This window comes from Pseudophryne corroboree, chromosome 4, assembly GCF_028390025.1.
Source record: "Pseudophryne corroboree isolate aPseCor3 chromosome 4, aPseCor3.hap2, whole genome shotgun sequence".
NCBI lineage: Eukaryota > Metazoa > Chordata > Amphibia > Anura > Myobatrachidae > Pseudophryne > Pseudophryne corroboree.
Window position 1 is genome coordinate 935,302,250 of NC_086447.1, and position 26,878 is coordinate 935,329,127.

Below are 26,878 nucleotides of genomic sequence, written 5' to 3' on the forward strand. Positions count from 1 at the left end.
GACAGAATACACGCTAAGAGCATATGTGTACTACGCTAAAATATGCAGTGATGCCGAGAGGGGGGGTTACTAAATACTCGGGCCAGGGCTGCTGGAGGTGCCCGGGTCCCGCTGCCCGCCCTTCCCGAGTATACCTATACTTAAGGTCGATGCCATGTTCCCAGTGATATCTTCGGGAAGATGACGCGCGCACATTGAAAGCAAAGACTGTGCCCCCCCCCCTCATTGGGGGTTTAATCCAGCTCTGGGATCACATTACTTAGCGCAGTGATGGATCGGACTCCCCCAATGAGTCTGTCAGATATAGGAGAGAATCGGGTCAGCTGCACGCCCATGTACAGGGGTAGGAACATTAGGGCAGGTTCCCCTCGCTAGTACACCCAGATACGAGTACTGCATAGGATACAGTACTGCCTCAGCTACATCCTCACCAGGTAAGGAAACAAGGATTATGGGGGTAATTCAGACCTGATCACTAGGGTGCGTTTATTGCATCCCTGCGATCAGGTAGTCGCCGTCTACAGGGGGAGGGTATTGGATGTGTGCAGGGGTGCGATCACATGTGTAACAGAACTGCACAGACATCAGTTTGTGCAGTCTCTGCACAGCCCGGGACTTACTCTGCCGCTGCAATGATCAGGGCCGGAGCCGACGTCAGAAATCCTCCCACAAAACGCCGGGTCCCTCCTGCGTTTTTCCTGGACACTCCCTAGAAACGGTCAGTTGGCGCCCACAAGCGCCCTCCTCCTGTCAATCTCCTTGCGATCGCCCGTGCGTTTGGAAATTTCGCACAATCCGGCCGGCGATCCCCGTTGCTGCGATCTGTCGCGCCTGTGCATTGCGGTGCATACGCAGGCGCAGTTCAGATGTGATCGCAGCCTGTGAGAAAACGCACACCAGCGATCAGGTCTGGATCGGCCCCTATGTTAAAATCCCCTAAATATTTGCATCAAAACTTTTATAATGGAAAACTATTCCCTTATATTTAAGGCACGAAGGTCATTTATGTCTTTGTACAAATCCTCAGCAGTGAAGCGTACAGAAGACAAATGCTTCCATATTAATGCTCCTGACGGCAGAACGACACCTTTAGGTCTTTTTGAGTTAAATGCTTTCTCTTTCCTATTAGTACAAGGACAGCCTTCTGATAATTCTGCCCCCCACCCCCCTCCCCCCACCAGAGCGAGAGGGGCTGATGGAATTGGGAGTAGTGGTATTGAGGGCATGGAATAGCCACGAGCGTTGCTTCTACCTAGGATGGGCTTATTTAATGTTTTCCTAATTGGAATCAATAAGTCCTAGTTTTCTGCCGCCTCTCTTCTGTGTGCAACAGTCACAGAGAAATCATGGAAAAAGCTCAGAGGCTGCGCTGGGGAACATGGGGAGCTGGTGCCTCGTGCCTCGTGTGTCTGGAGTATTACTTGTGCTGGTAAATGTATCATAAAACCAACGTATGACAAAGGACACGGATAATTAGGTGCGCCGGGCTCGGTGACGGCTCCGCAAGTACCGAGTTTAGGCTTAGTACAATTGGTGTGGTTATCTTCTAAGAGGCTATTGTCACACACTGCTCCCCTAATAATCTCGCCGTGTGACGGGCTGACATCAGAGAGCGCGACTGAAGCTCGCGCCGCTCGTAATCGCTTTTTCATAAGTGACACTGTCAACAATGACAAAACTCAATAACTGAAAGGAGGGTAATCTCTGCCTCGCAAAATCCAGCGGAATTAAACCTCTAATGAAATTAAGCATTACGGTTCTCTACGTTTTACAGTATTATGAGAAAGTTTTCATTATAATGCATCAAATCTGCTTAATGCGACCCTAAAATGTATTTACAGAATGGTGGAACAGCTTAGGCGAGCCGCGGATGCCAGATTGGACAATTGGAAGGTATAATCAGCGTAATGTTTTTTGGAAAGGGAAAGAGAAGCTATTGCCATATGTTCACTCAAGCCTTCATTTCATGTAAAACTGCTGCTTTTTTCCTTTGATGGAGCTAAAATATCCTAGTGCGTATATTGTTCTGTTTGGTACGGGAGGAGCTGGCGCTTTCCATACACTGAAAGAACGAGTGACCCCTCTTAGGGTATTAGTGCAACTTCAAATACATTTTGTTGGTGATGGAATGAATCTTTGCTGCGTCTATGTTGAGTGTACAGTAGCTGAATAAAACAATGTTACCCTGGGGGTCATTCCGAGTTGTTCGCTCGTTGCCGATTTTTGCAACGGTGCGATTAAGGCGAAAATGCGCATGCGCATGGTACGCAGTGCGCATGCGCTAAGTATTTTAGCTCAACACTTAGTAGATTTACTCACGGCAGAACAAAGAATTTTCATCGTTGAAGTGATCGGAGTGTGATTGACAGGAAGTGGGTGTTTCTGGCGCGGAAACTGACCGTTTTCTGGGAGTGTGCGGAAAAACGCAGGCGTGCCAGGATAAAACGCAGGAGTGTCTGGAGAAACGGGGGAGTGGCTGTCCGAACGCAGGGCGTGTTTGTTACGTCAAACCAGGAACGAAACGGGCTGAGCTGATCGCAGTGTAGGAGTAAGTCTCGAGCTACTCAGACACTACTAAGAAATTTCTATTTGCTATTCTGCTAATCTTTCATTCGCAATTCTGCTAAGCTAAGATTCACTCCCAGAGGGCGGCGGCTTAGCGTGTGCAATGCTGCTAAAAGCAGCTAGCGAGCGAACAACTCGGAATGAGGGCCAGAGTCCAGCCAATTCACTAGCCCCGGCTAATGCTGAGTGCAGTTGCCCTAACCCGGCACAAGAGTGCAGGACTGGCCCCAGGCACACTCCATAGCTGCAGCCATGACAGATACACATGTAATTGGTCACGTTACATGTTACATCTCTCCGGAAACGTTATAGTCCATGGCTTTCAACAAACCATTGGCCATCGTGTGCAACGTATTGCCAAGCCCAATATGTTAATAAAGAAATTAACCGCCACCTCAATTGAGTCTTGGATAAAAGGCGTCTCAGATATTGCTGTGCGATGTGGCGACACAGACGGTAGCGCGCTCCCTTCCCTGGCTTATGAATTAATGGGCCTCCTAATGTATTTTCATTGGGAGGATGAATAGTCAAAGTCGTTTAGTTAGTGAAAACTGCAAAACCCACTTTCTTGTGAAATCTGACACTGGAAGCTCCAATGAGCTAATGGTCATCGCACGCAGATCGTTTCACGCACTGCGCAATACACGGAGAGAGCAGCTGTAGTGTTTGCTCTGTATAAATCACAGAGGAGCAGGCATTCCTTGCAAATTAAACTTTATTACTATGCATATCTATTAAAGGCCATTTTACGGAAGGGGGCCAGTCATGCACTCAAGCACGGGGTGTGGGATGGCAAATGCCCACCGAAAATGGACTTTCTGCATAGAGAGGGGGGTGGATTATGGGAGCCAGCATCCGTTCATCTTATTCACCTGATTTTCAGCATAAGAAAGCCATAGGAACACACAGGAAACTAGACTGAGACCCAATGCATTGCTCTGCAGAACAAATGTTCCCGCTGCTGGGAGAACCTGCGCGTTTTACTTTTATACACAACATTGCGGTACCAAACGGAGACCCGACAATCTCAGCAATATCTCTGTACTGGGTGATATCACGATATATCACAACAGGATTTGTGCATATGCTGCTTCATAGGAAATATACATTTTCCGCTTGTTATTTCACCGCATAAATGTATGATACATCTAAGCTTAGTCATGTGGGAAAGTTAAACGCTTAATGCAATTAGAGTGCCAGGCGGCTGTGAGAACGTGCCGTTCGGGGCAACCCTGCAGAGTAGATAAAGCTATCAGTATTATCCATGAATGGTCAGCTGTCTAAACTGCAGTGTGCAAAAAGCATGTAGACATTTCCCAACACTTCTGTATATACCTCAGTGATGATAACAGTATATAACGTGATTAAACAAAGAGATTATTCAATACAATTAGCTGCTGGTACACTGCATGGAACAAAGCGCGCTTATCGAATGTTGGGTTACACTTACAGTCTAACAACAGATCCTGCCGACCTAGAAGAGGGGTTGTGTATCCCCATCTAAGACATGTGGTCAGCAGCACAGTGGTCAGCAGCACATGGTATTTATTTCATATATGTTGCATATACTTACATGGCTTTTTGGCTGGCTGGACAAGCTGAGGGTTCAGGTATGGGCTGTTCTCCGCATCTATCCTGCGCTTGTACTTCTGTCGCCCTCCACGCACTCGGTCCAGACGTACGCCTGAAAAATACAAGATGGTGTCTGCGTGAATACAAGTCACTTAATTATAATAAATATATATAACAAGGTAAGCACATTCTCTCCTATGAGATAGCAGATGCCAGGTTTTTAAAAAATTGATGTGATAGAGGAGGACTTGCAGTGAGATGGGGTCCCGTGAAGTGAGCTGCAAGCTTAAATGCATTGCACAATTCATGAACTAAAACCTCATTATTACATTATTTATCCAGCTATGTATTAAAGTATTAAGGTAAATGATATTACTAAGGAGTGTGGGGTTCTCGGTCGGTATATATATATATATATATATATATATATATATATATAGAATGGGTGCGGGCCGGCACTCATTCCAAAGTCTTGAAATTGCCCTGGTGCTCTCTGGAAAAACTTTTGCAGGATATCAAAATAGAAGGCAGCGGCACTCAGGGAGTTTTAAATCAAATGGCTGTATTCAATACATGCAAGGAAGCTGACGTTTCGGGGCTCACACGCCCCCCCCTTGTCAAGGTGTGTAACCCTTACACACCTTGACAAAGGGGCGGGTGAGCCCCGAAACGTCGGCTTCCTTGCATGTATTGAATACAGCCATTTCATTTAAAACTCCCTGTGTGCCGCTGCCTTCTATTTTGAGATTTTATATATATATATATATATATATATATATATATATATATATATATATATATCTCCTCAGAAAGGAGGCGGCACTAAGAGACTCAATAAATAGGTGAAAAAACGACCCGTTTTTTCACCTATTTATTGAGTCTCTGGGGTAAATTTACTAAGCTCCCGATTTTGACCGAGATGCCGTTTTTTCATCAAAGTGTCATCTCGGTAATTTACTAAGCACTAATCACGGCAGTGATGAGGGCATTCGTAATTTTTTGCAAGTTCAGGTAAAAAATTACGAATGAATACACCATCGGTCAAAACGCGGCTGTTTAAGTATGAATCTCGGTCATTTACTAAGAAGTGCAAAGCAAAAAAAGAACAAACACTGCCGTGAAAAATTACAACTCGTAAAAAAGTGCTAAAAAAAACAGACCTGCTTTTTTTATTCGTGATTGGATAGGCATGCACGGATCCATGAGATCCGTGCATGTATATCAGTGGGAAGGGGTGGGAAAGTGATTATTTTTTCAAAAAAAATTGCGTGGGGTCCCCCCTCCTAAGCATAACCAGCCTCGGGCTCTTTGAGCCGATCCTGGTTGCAGAAATATGGGGAAAAAAATGACAGGGGTTCCCCCATATTTAAGCAACCAGCATCGGGCTCTGCGCCTGGTCCTGGTCCCAAAAATACGGGGGACAAAAAGAGTAGGGGTCCCCCGTATTTTTAAAACCAGCACCGGGCTCCACTAGCTGGACAGATAATGCCACAGCCGGGGGTCACTTTTATATAGTGCCCTGCGGCCGTGGCATCAAAAATCCAACTAGTCACCCCTGGCCGGGGTACCCTGGGGGAGTGGGGACCCCTTCAATCAAGGGGTCCCCCCCCCAGCCACCCAAGGGCCAGGGGTGAAGCCCGAGGCTGTCCCCCCCCATCCAATGGGCTGCGGATGGGGAGGCTGATAGCCTTTGTTGTAAAAGAAAAGATATTGTTTTTAGTAGCAGTACTACAAGGCCCAGCAAGCCTCCCCCGCATGCTGGTACTTGGAGAACCACAAGTACCAGCATGCGACGGAAAAACGGGCCCGCTGGTACCTGTAGTACTACTACTAAAAAAATACCCAAAAAAAGACAAGACACACACACCGTGAAAGTATAATTTTATTACATACATACACACATACATACATACTTACCTTAAGTTCCCACGCAGGTCGGTCCTCTTCTCCAGTAGAATCCAAGGGGTACCTGTTGAAGAAATTATACTCACGAGATCCAGGGGTCCAGGCTCCTCGGGAAATCCAGGGGTAATCCACGTACTTGACAAAAAAAACAAAACGGTGTCCCGAGCCACGAACTGAAAGGGGACCCATGTTTGCACATGGGTCACCTTTCCACGAATGCCAGAAAGCCACTCTGACTTCTGTCTAAGTGGGTTTCTTCAGCCAATCAGGGAGCGCCACGTTGTAGCACTCTCCTGATCAGCTGTGTGGTCCTGTCCTCACTGACAGGCAGCACACGGCAGTGTTACAATGTAGCGCCTATGCGCTACATTGTAACCAATGATGGGAACTTTCTGCCCTGCGGTTGACCTAAAGTGACGTCACCGCTGAGCAGAAAGTTCCCAGCATTGGTTACAATGTAGCGCATAGGCGCTACATTGTAACACTGCCGTGTGCTGCCTGTCAGTGAGGACAGGACCACACAGCTGATCAGGAGAGTGCTACAACGTGGCGCTCCCTGATTGGCTGAAGAAACCCACTTAGACAGAAGTCAGAGTGGGTTTCTGGCATTCGTGGAAAGGTGACCCATGTGCAAACATGGGTCCCCTTTCAGTTCGTGGCTCGGGACACCGTTTTGTTTTTTTTGTCAAGTACGTGGATTACCCCTGGATTTCCCGAGGAGCCTGGACCCCTGGATCTCGTGAGTATAATTTCTTCAACAGGTACCCCTTGGATTCTACTGGAGAAGAGGACCGACCTGCGTGGGAACTTAAGGTAAGTATGTATGTATGTGTGTATGTATGTAATAAAATTATACTTTCACGGTGTGTGTGTCTTGTCTTTTTTTGGGTATTTTTTTAGTAGTAGTACTACAGGTACCAGCGGGCCCGTTTTTCCGTCGCATGCTGGTACTTGTGGTTCTCCAAGTACCAGCATGCGGGGGAGGCTTGCTGGGCCTTGTAGTACTGCTACTAAAAACAATATCTTTTCTTTTACAACAAAGGATATCAGCCTCCCCAGCCCATTGGATGGGGGGGGACAGCCTCGGGCTTCACCCCTGGCCCTTGGGTGGCTGGGGGGGGGGACCCCTTGATTGAAGGGGTCCCCACTCCCCCAGGGTACCCCGGCCAGGGGTGACTAGTTGGTTTTTTGATGCCACGGCCGCAGGGCACTATATAAAAGTGACCCCCGGCTGTGGCATTATCTGTCCAGCTAGTGGAGCCCGGTGCTGGTTTTAAAAATACGGGGGACCCCTACTCATTTTTGTCCCCCGTATTTTTGGGACCAGGACCAGGCGCAGAGCCCGATGCTGGTTGCTTAAATATGGGGGAACCACTGTCATTTTTTTCACCATATTTTTGAAACCAGGATCGGCTCAAAGAGCCCGAGGCTGGTTATGCTTAGGAGGGGGGACCCCACGCATTTTTTTTAATTATTTTACAGTGTTAAATTAAAAAAAAAAAAAATAAGAACCCCAGCACGGATCACACAGATCCGGCCGAGATTGATTGTAAAAAAAGTCGGCAGTGTTTTGCTAATCACTGCCGTAAAAATAGGTAAAAAAAACCGAATGACATCGACATCGGAAGAAAAGAAAAACCCGAATACGACAGCTTAGTAAATCCATCGTAATCAATTCAAAAAGTTGCAGTTTTACACTGTCGATGTCATTCGTGATTGAACTTTGACCTTTTTTCGGAAATTACGAATCTTAGTAAATTTACCCCTCTGAGTGCCGCCTCCTTTCTGAGGATATAGAAGGAATCACACTCCTTGAGGAAGGCACCTGAGCCAGAACCCATGTGGAGTGGAGAGTGCCGGACCACTGCGAGGAATATATATATATATATATATATATATATACATACACATACAGTATATATGTACATAGTAATTATGCAAATTGTTTGAAAATAAAGGACGACAAAGTCTAAATTGTTGGCTTAATAGTGATGTCGGAGGTGGGACGTATTCACATCCTATAGAGAGTTGCACAAAAGTTTTGCATTAATCTGCCCTTTGTTGTTGTGTTATATGTAACACATTGATCAGCCGCAGCGGAGAGAAATCAATGACCAATCTGGTTCTCCAAAACATATTTAAACCAGACGTGAAAATGGTTCTTAGCAGGGGAAGATGGGACTGGGATATTTGCTGCAAATCACTAGATGGAAAGTAGAACTAGAAGGCGGCCGCCCGGCATTTTAATAGCAATGAGAAGAAAATGAACTCTGCATAATTCAGGTGCCACCATCCCGCCTATTCTGTGCTTGATTTCATAGATGCCGAGATGGATGGCACGGGAAGGCAGCGTGTTTAATCACATAGTAATGGGACTGCAGCCGAAATTTAAATAATATAAATCTATTCTAATCAATCATTTTATTTGCCTCTTGCCTCACACAGGGATCTGTGCATAAATTGAGTCCCCTGCATACAAAGTGCGGAGAAACCACCGGTGACTAGGACCTGATCAAAAGTCCCTTTTATTCAGAGTTAGTGACGACGCTGCGCAGGTGGGGCCGACGTCCACCTCTGTGCGCCATTCCTTACACAGCTATACTTTTACTATATGGGGGGCAATTACTTATTTCATATGTCAATTCATCTGCCTCATTTGTAACTATTATATCTTAGCTTGCTCGCTGAGGGATAGAGGAAAGAGGATTCAGGATTATTGCAGCACGAGGTAAAACAAGGTGACTGTATAAGACTTGTGTGCGTGTGTCTGCGTGTGTGTGCGTGTGTGTGTGCGTGTGTGTCTGCGTCTGCACGTGTGTGTAAATTCTGCCCATCGTCCCACTGCATTTTGCATTATTTTATAGGTAACCCGCTGGAAGGTCATGCTGGAATTTGTAGCTCCACAGCTGGAGAGTTTTAGAGGAACTGAGTATAACCTGTTATATACATCCTAACGCATTCAATCTGTACATAGGGGCATGTAGGGTTAGGTTCTAGATCTACCAGACCAAGGGGGTCATTCCGACCTGATTGTACGCTGCCGTTTTTTGCAGCGCAGCGATCAGGTCACTACTACGCATGCGTATGCACTGAAATGCGCAGGCGTGACGTATAGGTAGAAAGTGGATCGTTGCTGGGCGGTGGATTTAACGAAGAATCCATTCGCACAGCCGATCGCAAGGAGATTGACAGGAAGAAGGTGTTTGTGGGTGGCAACTGACCGTTTTCAGGGAGTGGTATGGAAAAACGCAGGCGTGACCAGGTGTTTGCAGGGCGGGTGTCTGACGTCAGTTCCGGGACCGGACAGGCTGAAGTGATCGCTGCGGCTGAGTAAGTCCTGGGCAACTCAGAAACTGCACAAAACTTTTTTGTGCCACTCGGCTGCACATGCGATCGCACACTTGCACTGCAAATATACACTCCCCAGTGGGCGGTGACTATGCGTTTGCACGGCTGCAAAAAGTAGCTAGCGAGCGATCAACTCGGAATGTAGTCAAACTCCTAGACCATGCCCCCTGCTGGCCGGGGCACATAAGACCTTTCGCACACCTGCCTGGACTGCTGTCAGGGCATGTTATATGGGAAGGGGGGGGGGGGGTAAAGGGCTCCCTGGTGACGTAGGTTCCCGCGGCTGCTGTTGTATTTTCTAGAACATTTCTCCACTTACTGTAGATACACAGAATATATTCCTGTGACGGGTCATTGAGTGTTTGACACCCCAAAAGAAATGATAATGTCACTTTTATGGACCAAGCAAACGTATCGGATAATTTCATGCACTGGACTTTTGAAAAAGTTACAATTAACCCCTTGCTTCCCCTTAGCACTGAGTCAGAAGCCCAGGATGGCGTTCTGTCTGGGGCGGTCGGAGCAAGCATCTGATTGGATGATCTGTGCAACATCTCCACTTTTTCCTTTTTAAAGTGTTTAGTAAATACAGTATACACCGTTGGGGTAGCTGCGAGGTTCGGTTGGGACTGCAGGATAATAGGCTGGGAAAATATGTATATACTATTTATTGTGTACCGTAATCACACAGTCAAAGATAAGCGGGATACAACCAGCAATAACGCCGAAAGTGCGCACAGTTGTGCGTGACAGGAGGCTCTGACGGAGCCTTGCCGCTGGGGCCAATTGCCCTCGATAATGAGTAAGCCCCACAGTGACTTAACTTTCTGTTCATTTCTCCCTCTGTCTGTGTTATCCGGAACCCGGAAGAGCTCTCCCTATATTTTATAATAATAATAATACTCTGCAGAATGCACCATCTGACCCTTATATTGCTACGTATTTTGCATAGCAGCCATAGGCCGGAGCACTGACAGATTGCACAGGTTTCTGTGCCTGCAGATAACTGTGCACGGTAACGCAGCTCCACTCCCACTTTACTTTCACCACTGTTGCTAATGGTCACCCCCATCTCTGGCAGCCCCCAGCTGTCTCACTTCCAGGCCCTCCGTCAGGATTAGGGCAGGGATCCACTGTGTTTTCCTGCGGACCTGGAAATAGATGACAGCGCGGCTGTGACGAGTCCCGGCTGCTAAATTAAGACTCTGGTTAATTTAAGATCACTTGTAATTGCGCATTGAATTTCTATTTTTAATCCTGCCATGCAAAATCATTTTGTTGAACCAAAGTGGCAGATTTTTATAGTCTCCCATTGACATTAGATAAAGTAACTTGTCTGGCAGCTATCTGAATCAATTTACTGCACATCAGGGGCAAAAGTGGCTAGCTCAGGAGAAATCAGAACCCTGGCCGGGTGTCCATTAGATCCTGAGACTCCGCTGTCGCCAGACGGAAGCACGCGGGCCGCGCCATACGCACTTACTCCTTATGTGGGACTAGATCAGCATATTAGGGATGAAGACGGTAACCTGAAGTCCAAATGTTTGTAATTAAGGGCCTAATTCAGACCTGATCGCAGCAGCAAATTTGTTAGCAGTTGGGCAAAACCATGTGCACTGCAGGTGGGGCAGATGTAACATGTGCAGAGAGAGTTAGATTTGGGTGGGGTGTGTTCAAACTAAAATCTAAATTGCAGAGTAAAAATAAAGCAGTCAGTATTTACCCTGCACAGAAACAACATAACCCACCCAAATCTAACTCTCTCTGCACATGTTACATCCGCCCCACCAGCAGTGCACATGGTTTTGCCCATCTGCTAACAAATTTGCTGCTAAGATCAGGTCTGGATTAGGCCCCAAGTCATAAATCCACCGATATAATGTAACACACATACTAGAGAAGACTGTAAGCTTACGTGCCGGGTCCTTTTAACCCTATGTCTGTCGCCCCATTGTAATGCGCTACGGAGTATGCTGGCGCTATCTAGCTAAATGTTCATAGTAAAACTTGAGATGATTTGTCAAGACTACAAAGTATACACTCATACCTGAGCCCCAAACAGGTATATGTTTCCCTATGTCAGGAGGCGTCATCTACACCTACTCGGAAGCGCTGGTGAGGTATCCTGAGGACACGGGGCCAAATGTTATTTCTAACACGCAGCTGAAAATAACATTAGCCATTCTGAATAATAAAGTATACAACACTCACTGGTCTTTACTTATCCCAGAGCCCACTCAGCAGCCCACTTCCTCCTCCGCATTTATATATATATACAGTATATATATATATATATATATATATATATATATATTTCTCACTGTACTGTTCTATGGCTTCCAATATTCCAATAAAATAACCGGGATATAGTGGGATTTATCATGTGCATCTGTTCTAAGCTGAGTCGGAGCTGTGCCTCTATCACCCTAGCCACAATAGGTTAGAGCAGCAGCCGGAGGGCCACGCATTGCCCACCCCTGGGTCAGACGGGTTTTACACCCTCAGACATTGAATTTGTACATTTATACTGCACATACTTTACATAAATACAATGCTTTGTCTTGTTTTCTTTTTTTTCTGTGTTTTTCACCAAAGTCCAGGCTTCTGTAACATCCAGATGTCCCAATAAACAACCCTGCCTACATAATATAGATAATATAGAGGCTTTGGTGAAAAACACTGCAGAAAAATAAATCAATTGTCCTCTCTTACTGTTGCTTCAGTTGCGCCAAATAGCCCCTCTCGCGTGCACCAGGTCACATGCAACCCGGCCGCGCCGTGCGCCTTCTTCACTCAAAATGTGCAGCTTTATTTGCATCATTAAAACACATACATGCGACAAACTACATTGCTAGCGTACACCGATCAAACTGGTCTGCGACCGCGGCTTCTCCTCACGCCAAGTTCACCTGCGACTTTGTACATGTGTACAACCAATTCCTGTGTGGTTACAGTTGCAGCGCGGCGTCTCGACTGTACTGTGCGTGGTCTCTCGCTGCGTTTGTGATGCATCTTAGTTACGCCGGGTGTCTCACCCCACATGGCGTACACATCTGTAGTTAGGAAATGTTCCACTTGGGCATAAACTAATAGATAATCATCTTGAAGTGTAAATTCATTTATAGGGGGGAATTCAATTAGTGCCAATAGGATTCCCCCGGACGAATCCGTGCGACTCCCGCCAACGGAACGTGTTCAATATCCCATAGGGTAGCGAGCACTTTTGAACGAGAAAGGCGTGCAAGTCGGCCGGGTGAAGGGTACAAGTCAGGCTGCTGTGGACAGCATTTAAACACTGTGGCAACGGCAATACACCTGGAATTGAATTACCCCCCATAGTAGTAGTAAAATTACCATAATATTGGTCATTTCCGTTTTACCAAGTAACAGTCTATGAACAAATCATCTCATTGTGTAACCAACATAAAAGCTCTGCCAGAGATATTGTTTTGAAAGGATGTATATTATATCGTACTGTCCATCCACCCGACGCGTCTACTCCCCATAGAGACTCACAACGCAGAGATATAACGCTCTCACATCATGTCTTGATAGGCGACATTATTAATAACACAGATGCCATAATGAACAAAGCGACAAGGGGTTTATGCGGGAAATCGGCAGCGTACGTATACGGTCTGCCATTTTCTACAAGTGACATCTTATAATTCAATGTCTTCTATCAATGAATCTGACAAATGGAGAATCCGTATAAATGAGTTTAGCAAGACAGCCCAGAGCGTTACTTATTCAATAGCTCATTATTTGTAAAAAGCTATCTATAAAGCGATGGTGACAAGGAGCGGCATTTTATTACTTCTCCACATGTAGATGTTACAGGGAGCTTCTGGGAATTCTCTCTCTGTGCATCATGGACGAGCTTCAATGCAAATATATATCCATACGTCTGCTGACATTTCAGGGAGATTGTGAAGGCAACGCCTATGAGCGTCGTATGAAAGCGGACGTGCACTGCTGCGTCTGAGAGGCATGTCATAAGACTTACGTCCAAATGTAAATGGGTTCCAAAGCCGTTACCGTTTGCCATGATTTTTTTTCAAAAGTATATAACATCTACATAATGGGGTATGGTCCAATCAGGAGGATGCAGCCTCTTCGGGCCATCACGGAGACTGCTGTATTTCAGGGACAGTTGGCAAGGGTGAATATATTCTGTGCTGTACATACAATAACTATCTACATGTTGATAGTGGAGTGCGGCACTGCCCAGACTGCAAGCTACTCCTCCAAGGAAGCATCATACCCTCTGCCAAGATGGCCGCTGAGGCTAGCAACATCCACCAACTATCTCACAACGGTAATGACTTGTAAGAGTCCATTCATACCAAGCATCTGAGATATACGATAAGCTGTAACCACGTAGTACAGCATCAGATATATGTTTTTGGGGATGAACATTCTAAGAGGCACAGTTCAATAGACTTATATGGGAGATGTATCAAGCCTTGGAAAGAGAGAACATAGAGACGTTGTCCAAAGCTATCAATCAGCTTGTGTACTTTATCTAGCACAGTCTATGAAATGACAGTTATAAGCTGATTGGCTGCTTTTGGCAACGTCACCGCTTTATTTCTCTCCAAGGCTTGATGCAACTCCCCAATAGGCGTGTACCCAATTCCTTCAGCTGCTCTCATCCCCGAGAATTACTTTACAGCAACATTGCATGAGGTGCAGGGAAAATGAGCGGTGTTGGTGGCAGCAAGGTGCTGGTAAACGCCATCGCCTTGTGGCCATTGCCGCTAAGTGTTTTGTAGCACGTAGACAAGTAAAAGTATTCTTCCTGCAATTACAGCCTTGCACCAGATTTGTGGACTGAAGTATTATGCAGAAGAATAAAGGCGACCAGAACTGTAGACAACGCTGTAGCATGTGAGGGGGGTTTTAACGAGGCCTTCCAAACGGGCCTATTTAGGCGGGACAGTCCCACTTTATCGTCCCTGTCCCACCCAGGCATCACAGTGTGCTACAAGGAGGGTAGGGCAATGTTGGGAAGTCTCCCCCTCATCTGCTGCTCTACATAGCGGAGATTGGGCAGCGCTCGGCATGTATATACACATAATTATATAAAGAGAGGCAGCATTGCTTTGTTGGATCTTCTGTGAGTGCCGCCGCTTTGGAGGTGTGCATTTTCAGTTTTTCCCAGCTGCGTGGCAGTATTATATTAATGTCATATAAGTATACCAAACAGAACGACTTTATTGTTACCCGCCAATATATTGGCCCCTCCCCCTACACCAGCCCACGCAGTGGTATCTGTTAGTGCATGGGGGTAGGTCGTCAGTGCGCCCGGGTCACACATGCTCTCACTGCGCACATCTGACTTGGGACAGACCTTGTAGGATTATTCTCCTCTCACGCTCCCCGGACATCGCATATCCCTATATCATTTGCGCACGTACAGTAAATGTTCTACCAATCAGGAATTTCCGCAGAACGAATGCTATGCTAAGTGTGAGGGGCTGCGCAGAATAATGGGAGGGAACGCAGCCTAAACAAACCAGGAGAAGTGTAAGACTAGAGCCGGCACATAGCGACCTGCGCATTAATAACTTCACGCAGTAACCGCAATGTGTATTTGCTCATAATGCCGCCTGCTGAATATCTTATTATACGTGTGATCTTTTTTATTACTCTACTTTGTTAAAAGATCAAGAAGATTTAGATTGCCAGCGTAGGTAGGAGCCGGCGTGTGCGTGCGCGGCAAATAACACGGGCCCAGCCTCAGCAAAGACCAAAGGCTTCCGTGGCTTTGCCTTAAACAAGCCGCATCAGAAATTGATATAAATTGTGGGTCTTGCTGGAGACTGAAACACTGAGTAACATAAGACGGTTTAATAAAGAGCTCGCTCATCCTAACAATGCGCCAGCAAGGCGAATATGACAGCGGGGAACATCTCTCCCTGATACACTTAATCTCTTCCGAGACGGTAACCCTTCTTCTGGATGTAAGACATGTAACTCCTTGTTCCTGGCTCCTAAATAGTCATTCTGCGCGGCCTGTATATGTCACCGCGGGAACCACGCTGCCGATGAATTTTTAAAGCAGTAGTATATAGATAAGATATTTTATGTCAGCAGGAAAATTGCCTTTTTCTCATTTATTTCCCGACCTTCAAGAAATACTGAAATATTAAATCTATATGTAGCTGCCTGTCTGGCCTCGTCGCTGCAACGTCCGGGACGCAGTATCGGTAACAGGGGCTGGGTTCCTATAGATGAGTCTTACGTACCCAGGTTACTGCACCGCTCACACGGCTTTCACTGTCTCATGCAAAGGGAATCATTCTTTCCTGGGTACAATCCGGCATAGGGGGCAGCGAGAGAGACGGGGCGAGAGCCCCACATATAGACGTCTTCTGGATAGCCAAGCAGGAACCCCTAAGGATGGAGGTGACCCTTAGCAGGCCTGGGAGACCATTGGGGGCATGCAGAGAGTTTGGTACTTACTGTAGGCCACATTTAGTTGCTGAGTACTTTAATAATAAGATTTGAACCTGTCGACCTTAAGCACTGTCACCCTTTCACCTGTCGCCCTATTGACTGTCTACCTAGACCGGTCATCCAGATACGCTCTTCCAGTTCCAGGTCCTCTCTGAGTCCCACTTTCTCCTACTGTCCTCACCGTAGACTGTAAGCTCCTAGGAGCAAGAGCTACACTGAACTGGTTCTATGATAGGTGGTACGCAAGAGACTGGTATTAGCCATGTCACGGCCCAAGACAGTCACCGGTCAGTTTACTGATCACTGGTGGGTAAGTGTCTGCGGTGGCGTTCCGCTACTACTCACTGATAATTTTCCTTTGACCGGTGGCCTGCTGCAGCCGGTATGGTCATGGCGCGATCACCAGGGATCCAGCAAAGCCTCTGTAGTTTCACTGGTGACTTATATACCCCTCAGAGTGTTGCTGCACCACGCGCAGTTCAGACCCTAGGAGCTTGACTAGGATATATGGTGGATAATCTCGTTACATCCTCATCTTGCTTGTCCTAAAGACCCATAATAACCATATGAGACGCGACACAGATGTTTATGGTAAAAGAGGTCACAGCTTTTATTGATAACATGGTGGCCTAGAAAGGCACGAAGCGGCAATAAGCTCCAGCCTGTGATTACTTTATCAATTAGGGGGCGGCTGTCCACCCCCAGCACACTTGTGTGGACAGGAACCCACCACTCCCTCCTTTCACTCCCACATAGGGCAAGTCAAACCACAGCTGCCTAAAAATGGGGGGAAGCCACCTTGTGCACCATATATGGCCGCTGTCCTGCTTTACCGCCTGTCTGTCAGGAATGAGTGGGTGGGCATCCATGAGGCAGAATCACCTCACAAACAGGGTGAGGGGTATCAAAGCTTGGAGAGAGATAAAGTGGACGGAGATAAAGTATCAGCCAATCAGCTCCTAACCGCCATGTTACAGGTTGTGTTTGAAAAGTGACAGTTAGGAGCTGATTATCTGTCTCTGCGCTTTGATAACCCTACAGGCTGCTGCACATTTCATAACCACCTACCCACTTAAACATTAACCCTAACACCGCCAACTAGTCCAGGACAGTTGATGCTGAAAATCGCAAGCGTCGCATTTCCCTGGCGCTGCGCGGCTCTGACTTCTGCAAATATGCGCGTACTGTAAAAGTTTACCTGCAACTATATTCTACCACATATCTTTCAGACATGGCACAAGTATAATTCACAGGCCTTCATTTACATCATTCAGTTCCCGGGAATTCCTCAGTGTGCAATACTCGGTCTACACGTCGGCGTTTCTCTGCATCACAACGTGTCGTGAATTGGTGTGTTTTTCATGCAATGAGTATTTTTGTTGCGTTATTTGTTGTAAAGGCGTAATGTCTGTAACTATGGTTTGGGGAATATCTCCCGGCTGCAGAACATCTCGTAGGTTGTAAGAAATGATGATGGTGTAATAATATAATGGGGCTGATAGCTGACACCGGCCCTGCTGTAACTAAATCCGGCCAACAATGCATTATCATGCCGCAGTACAGGGAAACCCCCCATGTTTCCACCCTCATGGCAGTGCTCCGACGTGACATTCTATCTGTCCTCGCACCGCCTGCATCTGTTCCCAAGCTAATAGTTTCTTATGATTAATGGAAGGTTTATTAGTGATATTGCGTTACAGTCGGGTTATCTGTGTGTCCGCAGTGAGCGTGGCCAGCCCACGGCTCCGTCAGCCGGACACATCCACCCTGCGCTATCCTAACAACCCTCTGCAGGCCAGAGCAATACTCTGCATTATAATTACTTTCTGAAACTGCCTGATTGTTTCAATATCAATACCTGCCATGAAATGCCATCAAATTGTATTTTAATCAGATCCAGGACAATACCGTGGGGAAAGTACCTATTATGGAAAACATCCTGGAGGAATCTTTTTTTTTTTGTGAGCTAATCTGAACCTTTGTGTTTTCCTTCCTCTCTTCTTTATGTTGCGCATTGTCTGCTCGTTGCCTTTTTCTTTTCTTTTTTTTTTTACTTTGCAATTACCCGTGATTATTCTCTTCTGCGCTATTGTTTAGGTCTGTGATGATATTGCCTGTAGAGATACAATTGTGCAAAGGCCGATGCAGGAATAATTATACACACATACAGTATACACATATAAACATTTAAAGAAATGCATACATACATACTGTACATACACACACACACACACACACACACACACACATACTGTACACACACACACACACACACACACACATACTGTACATACACACACACACTGTACATACATACACACACATACTGTACACACACACACACACACACACACACACACACACACTGTACATACATACACACACACACACACACACACACTGTACACACACACTGTACACACACACACACACACACACACACACACACACACACATACATACATACATACACATACTGTACATACATATACACACACACACACTGTACACACACACATACTGTACATACATATATACACACACACACACACACACACACAGTACATGCATACATACAAACACACACACACACATACTGTACATACATACATACATACATACATACATACACACATACATACATACTGTACATATATACACATGAACATATACATTTACACACACCCTTTACACACATGCCTACCTGGCCCCATATAATTTATGACATATTACTACAGTTGTTTTGCAGTTCGCTGCTTACTGTGTACCCCAGGTCAACTGTGATGACTGCGTAGCAGTTATATGAGGCACTGCTGTGTGCCTCATCCTCTCAGATGAGGCACAAAGCTGCCACACACCTCTCCCGGTGAGGGGGGTGTAGCCTGGTGCAGGAGGATGAGGTATAAGGGAGCATCCCCTGCCTGCAGGATGACACTCAGACTATGCATCAATGGCTTTATATCCCCTCTATGAGGCACTGCTTTGTGCCTCAGGCTCTCTGTATGATCACCTCTCCCGGATAGGGGGATAGGGTAGGTGGGCACTGGAGATGGAGGATAAAGGTGTATCCCCTGCCTGCAGGATGACACTCAGACTATGCATCAATGGCTTTATATCCCCTCTATGAGGCACTGCTTTGTGCCTCAGGCTCTCTGTATGATCACCTCTCCCGGTGAGGGGGATAGGGTAGGTGGGCACCGGAGATGGAGGATAAAGGTGTATCCCCTGCCTGCAGGATGACACTCAGACTACGCATGGATGGCTCAGTGATTTACATGCCCTTGTTTTCCAGTGTGAGAGGCCAGTCTATAATCCGAGGCACTAACACACACAGACCTGCTGGATATATTGAGCTGTAATTAACTGCTCCAGTGAGCCGTAATTAAGGTCTATAACTCAGTCCTATCCTGCCCCCATCATTACATCACAGACGACAGCTCTTATGAAGAGTAATAGGGTGGAGCCTGGGGAGCGCAGATGGTGTTATTAGGGTACACAGACACACGTATACATGATGTCATTATAATTACTATGTGCAGTAACGCGCTCCTCCCCGCGCTCCTGCGCTTGTCTGTCGGCCATTCCTGCTGGAGGAACATCATGTTTTGCTAGAGGCAGGGTGTGAGCCGTCGCCTGCATCTGAATGGAAAGTAACGCCACAATACGATATTGAATCAAATGAAATATACAGGTGTGTACAATTCCTCCCAGCAGCCTCAGTACTCCATGCCGCGCGAGACGCCTGGCGGGAGGGAGGTTGTGTGCTCATTTTGTAATCGCAATGGGGTGAAACAAAACCGCAGACGAGAGTCTGACGCTGTGTGTGACGCACATCTGGACTTGGCGTAGCAGAGCAGCGGCGAATAGATGTTTATTCACGGGAAAGAGAGGGGCAGGGGGCATCACCACCAGCTCACAAAGCACCCGGCATACCCCCACTGTGACAAAAGTGAGGGGTGGCTCCGAATCGCAGCATTTACCGCTAGGCCACGCTCCCAATTTCGGTTGCACGTCTGGCAGTCCCTCTTCACTCCCTGACAACACTGGGAAGTTTGCTATAATACTGCTTACTATTGTATATGCACAAGGAGAAAAGTATGACTCTTGTTTGGGCGCACTCTTGTAAAATTATGTAAGTGTTAATCGATAAGTGATGTGCCTAAAAATTGATGACGTAGTCGGTGCAGGATCCAAAACCCTCCTTTCTGTATAATACTGCTTACTGCCTGGCCCATTATAAAAACAAGAAACTATGAATTGTACGGTATCTCTATGGGATGTAGTCTTGTGACCGGCAGTCAGGATACATCAATGGAGAGCCCAATGACCATTACCCCAGACTCTAGGGGGGGGATTAATGTGAATCTCATCATTCTGCCCCCCCCCCCATACCCAATGCCCCTCCCATTTCTAACTACTCCCTGAGTAGGTAAGAATCCACATTACAGCCTAAGCGAATGGACAAAGCAGTTTATCACTGTGCAACATCTGCAAGCGCAAGGTGCAAGAGGGCGTGGCAATCGGATGTCGCAACCTCTATGATGGTGACTTCTGATTGGTCCTCGCCACAGTGCCCCCCACAGCGTCAGGGAGGGGGCATATTAATCACAGGTGGTGACTCTTGCAGGAGATTACTCCTAATAATAATTTCTTCTCTCACACGGATGAATGAACTAATAGACTGATTAAGGTTTGTAAGTAAAGCAAAAACAGCACCCAACTGGACAAAACCATGCTGCACTGCAGGTGGGGCAGATATAACATGTGCAGAGAGCATTAGATTTGGGTGGGGTGTGTTCATACTGAAATCTAAATTGCAGTGTAAAAATAAAGCTGTCTAACATCCGTGGGCTACATGCAAAAGCAGCCAGTATTTACCCTGCACAGAATCAATATAACCCACCCAAATGTAACTCTCTCTGCACATGTTACATCTGCCCCACCTGCACTGCAGCACGGTTCTGCCCAGTTGTGTGCTTTTTTGCTTTGCTAGCAAACCTGAATCAGGCGCTAACTCTGGAAGTTACATACAATGACGGGGTGACAGCGCCCGCCACCCTCCGCCACACACATACAGTACTATAGCCTCCCTATGTCGCTCTCCAAGCTACTTTTCCATCGCTCAGACCATTTGCAAAGGAAATAAACGATTGTAGAAATATTCCCCCGTAGATTCTCTACAAACAGCATAATACAATATAAACACTATAACAATACATGAGGCTGATGCTGACGTACTGAAGAAAGTGAGAACTTAGGGGGTAATTCCAAGTTGATCACAGCAGGAAATTTTTTAGCAGTTGGGCAAAACCATGTGCACTGCAGGGGAGGCAGATATAACATGTGCAGAGAGTTAGATTTGGGTGGGTTATTTTGTTTCTGTGCAGGGTAAATACTGGCTGCTTTATTTTTACACTGCAATTTAGATTGCAGATTGAACACACCCAACCCAAACCTAACTCTCTCTGCACATGTTATATCTGCCCCACCTGCAGTGCACATGGTTTTGCCCAACTGCTAACCAAATTCCTGCTGCGATCAACTTGGAATTACCCCCCTAATCTGCACATCCCACTATACTATACATATATATGTTCGTTTAGAAGCCCGATCCGTTCGTCTCGCCATTACAGTATTCATCTAAACAAAATTACAAAAGGAATCCTAATAACGAGATATTAGTGACGCTTCCAGCCAGTAATTTCAGGCTGCAGCAGAGGAGATCCGGCAGGAATCAGCGTCCACGCTACAGAGAGGGGAAGTATTGTTGGTCGCACGTCGCGTTTGGCAGGGAGCCAAGCCATTAGCAATTTTAACTCTGAACTGAATGTATTTGGATTCTAAGGGATAAGTGTTGCACTTAACATTGGGTGAAGACTTTGAAATCTCCTGAAGAACAGCAAAGGCATAATTTATCCTCCGAGATCCCTGACAGGTCAGCCTGTGTGTTTGAGAAGAGCGCTGGATGCGATCAGCCTGACATAACAACGGAAGGGGGGAGAGGAGCGCGGCACGCACCTGGATTGTAAATATTTTACACCAATCTGAGTAAAATGGCAAAATAATAAAGTGCGTGACGCAGGCCCTGACTGAGGCTGCGGCATTATGTTTTGGCGCACATAAATGCACCGGTAAAGCAGCGCCTGTATACAGCTGGTGCAGTATTTCCGGGTATGGTATATAATGTGTCAGAGCAGAATCAAATCCGGATCCCCAGGAAAAAAGAACCCACGTGGAACAAAGGAAGAACTTGAGCCAAATAACGCTCACGATATAGTGACATGCGCGTAAACAAATCTGTAGCAATCTATTCCACGGAGGGACCACGCCTGCGCTGACGGGGACATTTTTTGTAAAGCTTCTTAGGTGTGTGGCGCGTCTCTGACTTCATCATAATGGGAATGATGGCTTGGGGTAGAGTGATCGGCTTGTAGTCTCCTAAGTAACAGAAACTAATGGGCCTACACACTGGACGATATCTAAGAATGATCGTTCATATCGTTCAGTCTGGAGGCACCGATGTTGAACGATGTGCGTCCCCGCGGTCGTTCATCGTTGGTTTTTTCATAATTTTTCAATGCAAGCCAATTTGGACAATAATGATCATCATTTTTATTGATCATTGTTCAAATCGCACTAATTGTCCAGTGTGTAAGGCCCATAACGATACAAAATTGCAGTGTCGCTGATACAGGGACATGACTAGTGCAAACACAACTGACAGTGCGTGCTTTGCCGTTTGAGCTTTTTGACCGCTTTGAGCACCTTTTTACCCAGTAGCTCAGAACTGTCGGAATACGTGTCTTTGCAGTTTGTGATGGAAGGGAAGGAAATACTCGGTGACACTTTAATTGCAACATGGCTGCAGTGCAATGTGCATCTCGGCTTCGTACTTCCTACTGAAAATGTAAATATTTCACTTTATTTGTCTTTTAACGTCTATGTACAGAGGAGTATTTCATTATCTTTCTATTTACTATTGATCTTGCAGTTGTTTAATGTGCTTAAACCTAGTTATGTGTAACTCCAGAGACGCACTGAATGGAGGCAGAAGACCGGGAGCCGTTTCATTAGGGTGAGTAGCGCTGGAAGTTAGATATGAATTCCCTTTTCCTGGAAAGATTACGACGATTTATGTCAACTATCATTCACTTTAGTGTATAGTCTGAGGCTGACTCCAGCAGACGCGGTTCCTTTTATAGCAATGCGAGTGTGCAATTTAAAAGGGGATAGATCATCGCAACGAGTCTTTTGTTTGTAGTGTAATAAGTTCATTTTAAACAATGTGTTTAATGTGAGTAACATTTAACGTGCCAAACTAATTTATGTAGCCGCCATTGTGCGCATTGTATCCGATTTCATTGTTATTTTGCAGACCTTTACGGCGTGATGTGCCGCTTTATTGTTAATTGCATTAAAAATTAAATGAGGCAAATCAATTACTGCTCTTCGTGGCTCCTGCATGGATCTGTAAGACAGTTTTTACAATTTCAATTAAACGAGGAGGTGGGTCTATTGTTCTACGGTAACAAACTTTCCCAACTTGGTGTCAGGCCTGTCTGAGCGGCTGATGTGATACCATCTAGGATGTATAGAGGTAATGCAGCCCCTGGTTGTGTGTATAGAGATAGATAGATAGATAGATAGATAGATAGATAGATAGATAGATAGATAGATAGATAGATAGATAGATAGATGGATAGATGAGGTTTACGCGTGCAACCCAACGTCGGTGGTCCTGAGTTTTGCAATTCCTGCTTTAATCTATACTAATGTGCCCTTAACATCACTTCTCACAATTGAATATATAAATACAGTATATTTGCCGAGCAGTGACGTCATCCTTTATATTTAGTGAATAGTGATGTCACTTTCACCACATGATGTCAGGGAACACATCCCATATTACAGCATTGAGAAACATGAATAATCTGTGTACCCGATCCGCTGCACAGATTATTTCCCAATGGAGTACAGCCAGTTATTATAACCCGTGGTATGAGGATACGGCCAGACCCCACTTAATGCTGACCGTGGGCTTATTACTTAGGTCTGAGCCTCCTAATTGCCGTTGGTGTCTGAACCGTTATGTCCTTTACTTCAGGCTTGGATGGTTTAATGGCGTATACTGTATATTGGGTGCACTTATGTTGCATGAACCTTACACTGTTATCCATAGGAATACATTTTTATAGTACCGCACATGATACACTACAAGGCGCATTATACTGTAATTAGGATGATTACCATAATAGGCTTAAGGCTTAGCACAGTACATTGCAGGACTGGGCACTTGCAAGCATTGCTGTCGCTGTTTGTGCTATTCAGTACCGCACGGCGTGTCTAGCTCCTGCGACGGTAACTACTGTATATCAGGCTGTTTGATCTTGTCACTTACTATTTGGAATATTTACTATTCACCTTCTCATTAGGGGACAAATTCAGACCTAATCGCAGCAGCAAAATTGTTCTCTAATGGGCAAAACCATGTGCAGTGCAGGTGGGGCAGATATAACATGTGCAGAGAGAGTTAGATTTGGGTGGGGTGTGTTCAAACTTAAAACTGAAATCTAAATTGCAGTGTAAAGATATCGTAGACAGTATTTACCCTGCACAGAAACAAAATAACCCACCCAAATGTAACTCTCTCTGCACATGTTACATCTGCCCCACCTACACTGCACATGGTTTTGCCCATTAGCTAACAAATTCAGATCTGACTTAGGCCTTAGGTTTTGGGAAGAAACAGCAGGTTACCCCTATTCCAGTTACAGCTGGAGAACCACATGGCCATAGGGCATTACTGAGAAATGCAGAAGTTCTTGGCAGTAGAGCTCACAATCCAGTCCTAAGATAACAGGCAGCAGGACGGGCAGTAAGAGATCGCCCCATATGCATAATATCTGCATTTTATTACGTATTACTGATGTTCAGGTAGGCCGGAGTGACCGCTCAAATTCACCTATTACTCTTGGAGCTGAACTCAGTCGTCTTCTGGTCGATAATCTCAAACGACTTCGGTGCCTGGATATAAAACTACTTGGTCCAAGTTCTTACAAAATGATGCCTCCGTTAAACCATTGCATTGGATGGGAGTCTAGCCTTTTACTGTCTCTCCATAAATTCTCCTGTTTAACCAGGCAAGGCAGCAAAACCCGGCGTGAAACATGAGTACTGTCCTGCCTTTCACTAAATGCTCAGTGTAGCTGTCACTTTATCCTGTGTATACCGCATTCTGTTACCGACGGACTTAATAAAGACACTGTCACCGGGATAGCTTTTCATCTTCCGAGATCCTTTCTCTTTCCCAGATAAGACTGCCAACCTCGCTGTCTGCGAATTAGCTCCGAGAGCGCTTTATCCTGAGACTGCGAAGCGGAAAAGGCCTGGGCGCAAAGCGGGGGTCCTGGCTCCCGGCGCCGGACAGTGTGATGGGGTCTCCCTCATTTTTGTTTAAAAAACAAAATATATTTTAGTGAATTATTATCAGTAGTGGTTTATTTACTTATAAACGCAGCTAATGAGCGCAGGCAACGAGAGGAGCGCCGGAGGACAGGCAGCTGGGAAACCTCAGGAATTCAGACTCGCGCGGCTGCTTCATGCCTGTTACACAGAGACAATGCGCACAAGGCAGACTCGCACGTTTACACAATATTCTCGCTGTCACATGTTTGCCCTGCAATCACGCTGTGTTATTGGTAAACATGCCCTTTGCTGACCCCTCATGGGCCCATTTTATCAGGTGAAAGGTTGGAAATTGTGGTATAAAGCGGAATGATTTATTTGTGTGTGTCCTTATTCACCGAACGTGTTTGCACTATACGTTTTGGCGCACGGCATAACGTCTTTCTCGCACCGCAGCTGAACGCAGACAGGATTGTAGTGTAGTGAGTACTCGCAGCCTGGACTTCTCCCGCAGTTGTGGCAGCGTACAGTTCATTTGCACGATTTTGCGTGGTGGGACGCATCTCAGTTACTCAGATTAGCGTCTTTGCTGTACGCAAGTCCACAAGTTGTGTACAGGGTATGTGTGCTTTGTGCTTTTGTCACATTAGCAGTGCGAAAAAGCTGCAAATTCAGAGAAACTACAGAGCAACGGGGCGCACTGCGCAGCTTAGTCGCCTCTTTCATGGCACGACAAACAGGGATATTCGGCGGGACCTGAGGATTGATCTGTAGGAAGTTTTCCAACCTTATTTTAGTGAGACCACGCAACTCATTTTTGTCATTATAAAATGCTTATTATGCCCTAGTTGCACTGTTGTGTTTATTGGGGCTGATTGAGACCCGATCGCTAGGCTGCGTTTTCTCACAGCCTGCGATCAGATCTGAACTGCGCATGTGTATGCACCGCAATGTGCAGTCGCGACGGACTGCAGTAACGGGGAACGTCGGTCAGGGATGGGATGGTGCGAAATTTCCGAAAGCATGGGTGATCGCAAGGAGATTGACAGGAAGAAGGCGTTTGTGGGTGGCAAGTGACCGTTTTCAGGGAGTGGTTGGAAAAACACAGGCGTGTCCAAGCGTTTGCAGGGCGGGTGTCTGACGCCAATTCCGGTCCCGGACAGGCTGAAGTGATCGCAGCGGCTGAGTGAGCCCTGGGCTGCGCAGAGACTGCACAAGATCTGTTTGTATGAGCTACACATGCGTTTGCACACTTGCACAGTGAAAATACCCTCCCCTATGGTCAGCGACTATCTGATCGCAGCAGTGCAAAAATCGCGACCCAGCGCTCAGATCTGAATTACCCCCATTGTACGCTTAGTAGCTATCATTTTGCAGTCAGTGATCTCGGAACACATGCTAAAATGCACCTGATTACATGCAGTGCCCCCCCCCCCCCCTCCTCTTGCAGAGTGCCGTGTCGGGAGGTAAGTAATCAGTGTAATTAAATTACTTTGGAGATTTTACGAACCCCTCATGCTCGCTCACTAATTTCTTCCGCAGCAAAACGAGTCCTTTCCCCGCGCTCCAGGCCTGCGCCTTGCGTAAATTGTTTAGCTTACTGATTTAACTATCATTAATT

General features: G+C 46.1%; 1 protein-coding gene across 13 annotated transcripts in view; it reads right to left on the bottom strand.

Annotated features, from left to right (window-relative positions):
* ESRRG (estrogen related receptor gamma) overlaps window positions 1-26,878 on the bottom strand; it is a 1,264,625-nt gene that overhangs the window by 76,630 nt on the left and 1,161,117 nt on the right. For all 13 annotated transcript variants that reach the window (XM_063919111.1, XM_063919106.1, XM_063919101.1 and 10 more), the window contains one exon: window positions 4,139-4,249. In XM_063919111.1, the coding sequence (XP_063775181.1) occupies window positions 4,139-4,249 (111 nt within the window). The remainder of the gene's footprint in view (window positions 1-4,138; window positions 4,250-26,878) is intronic.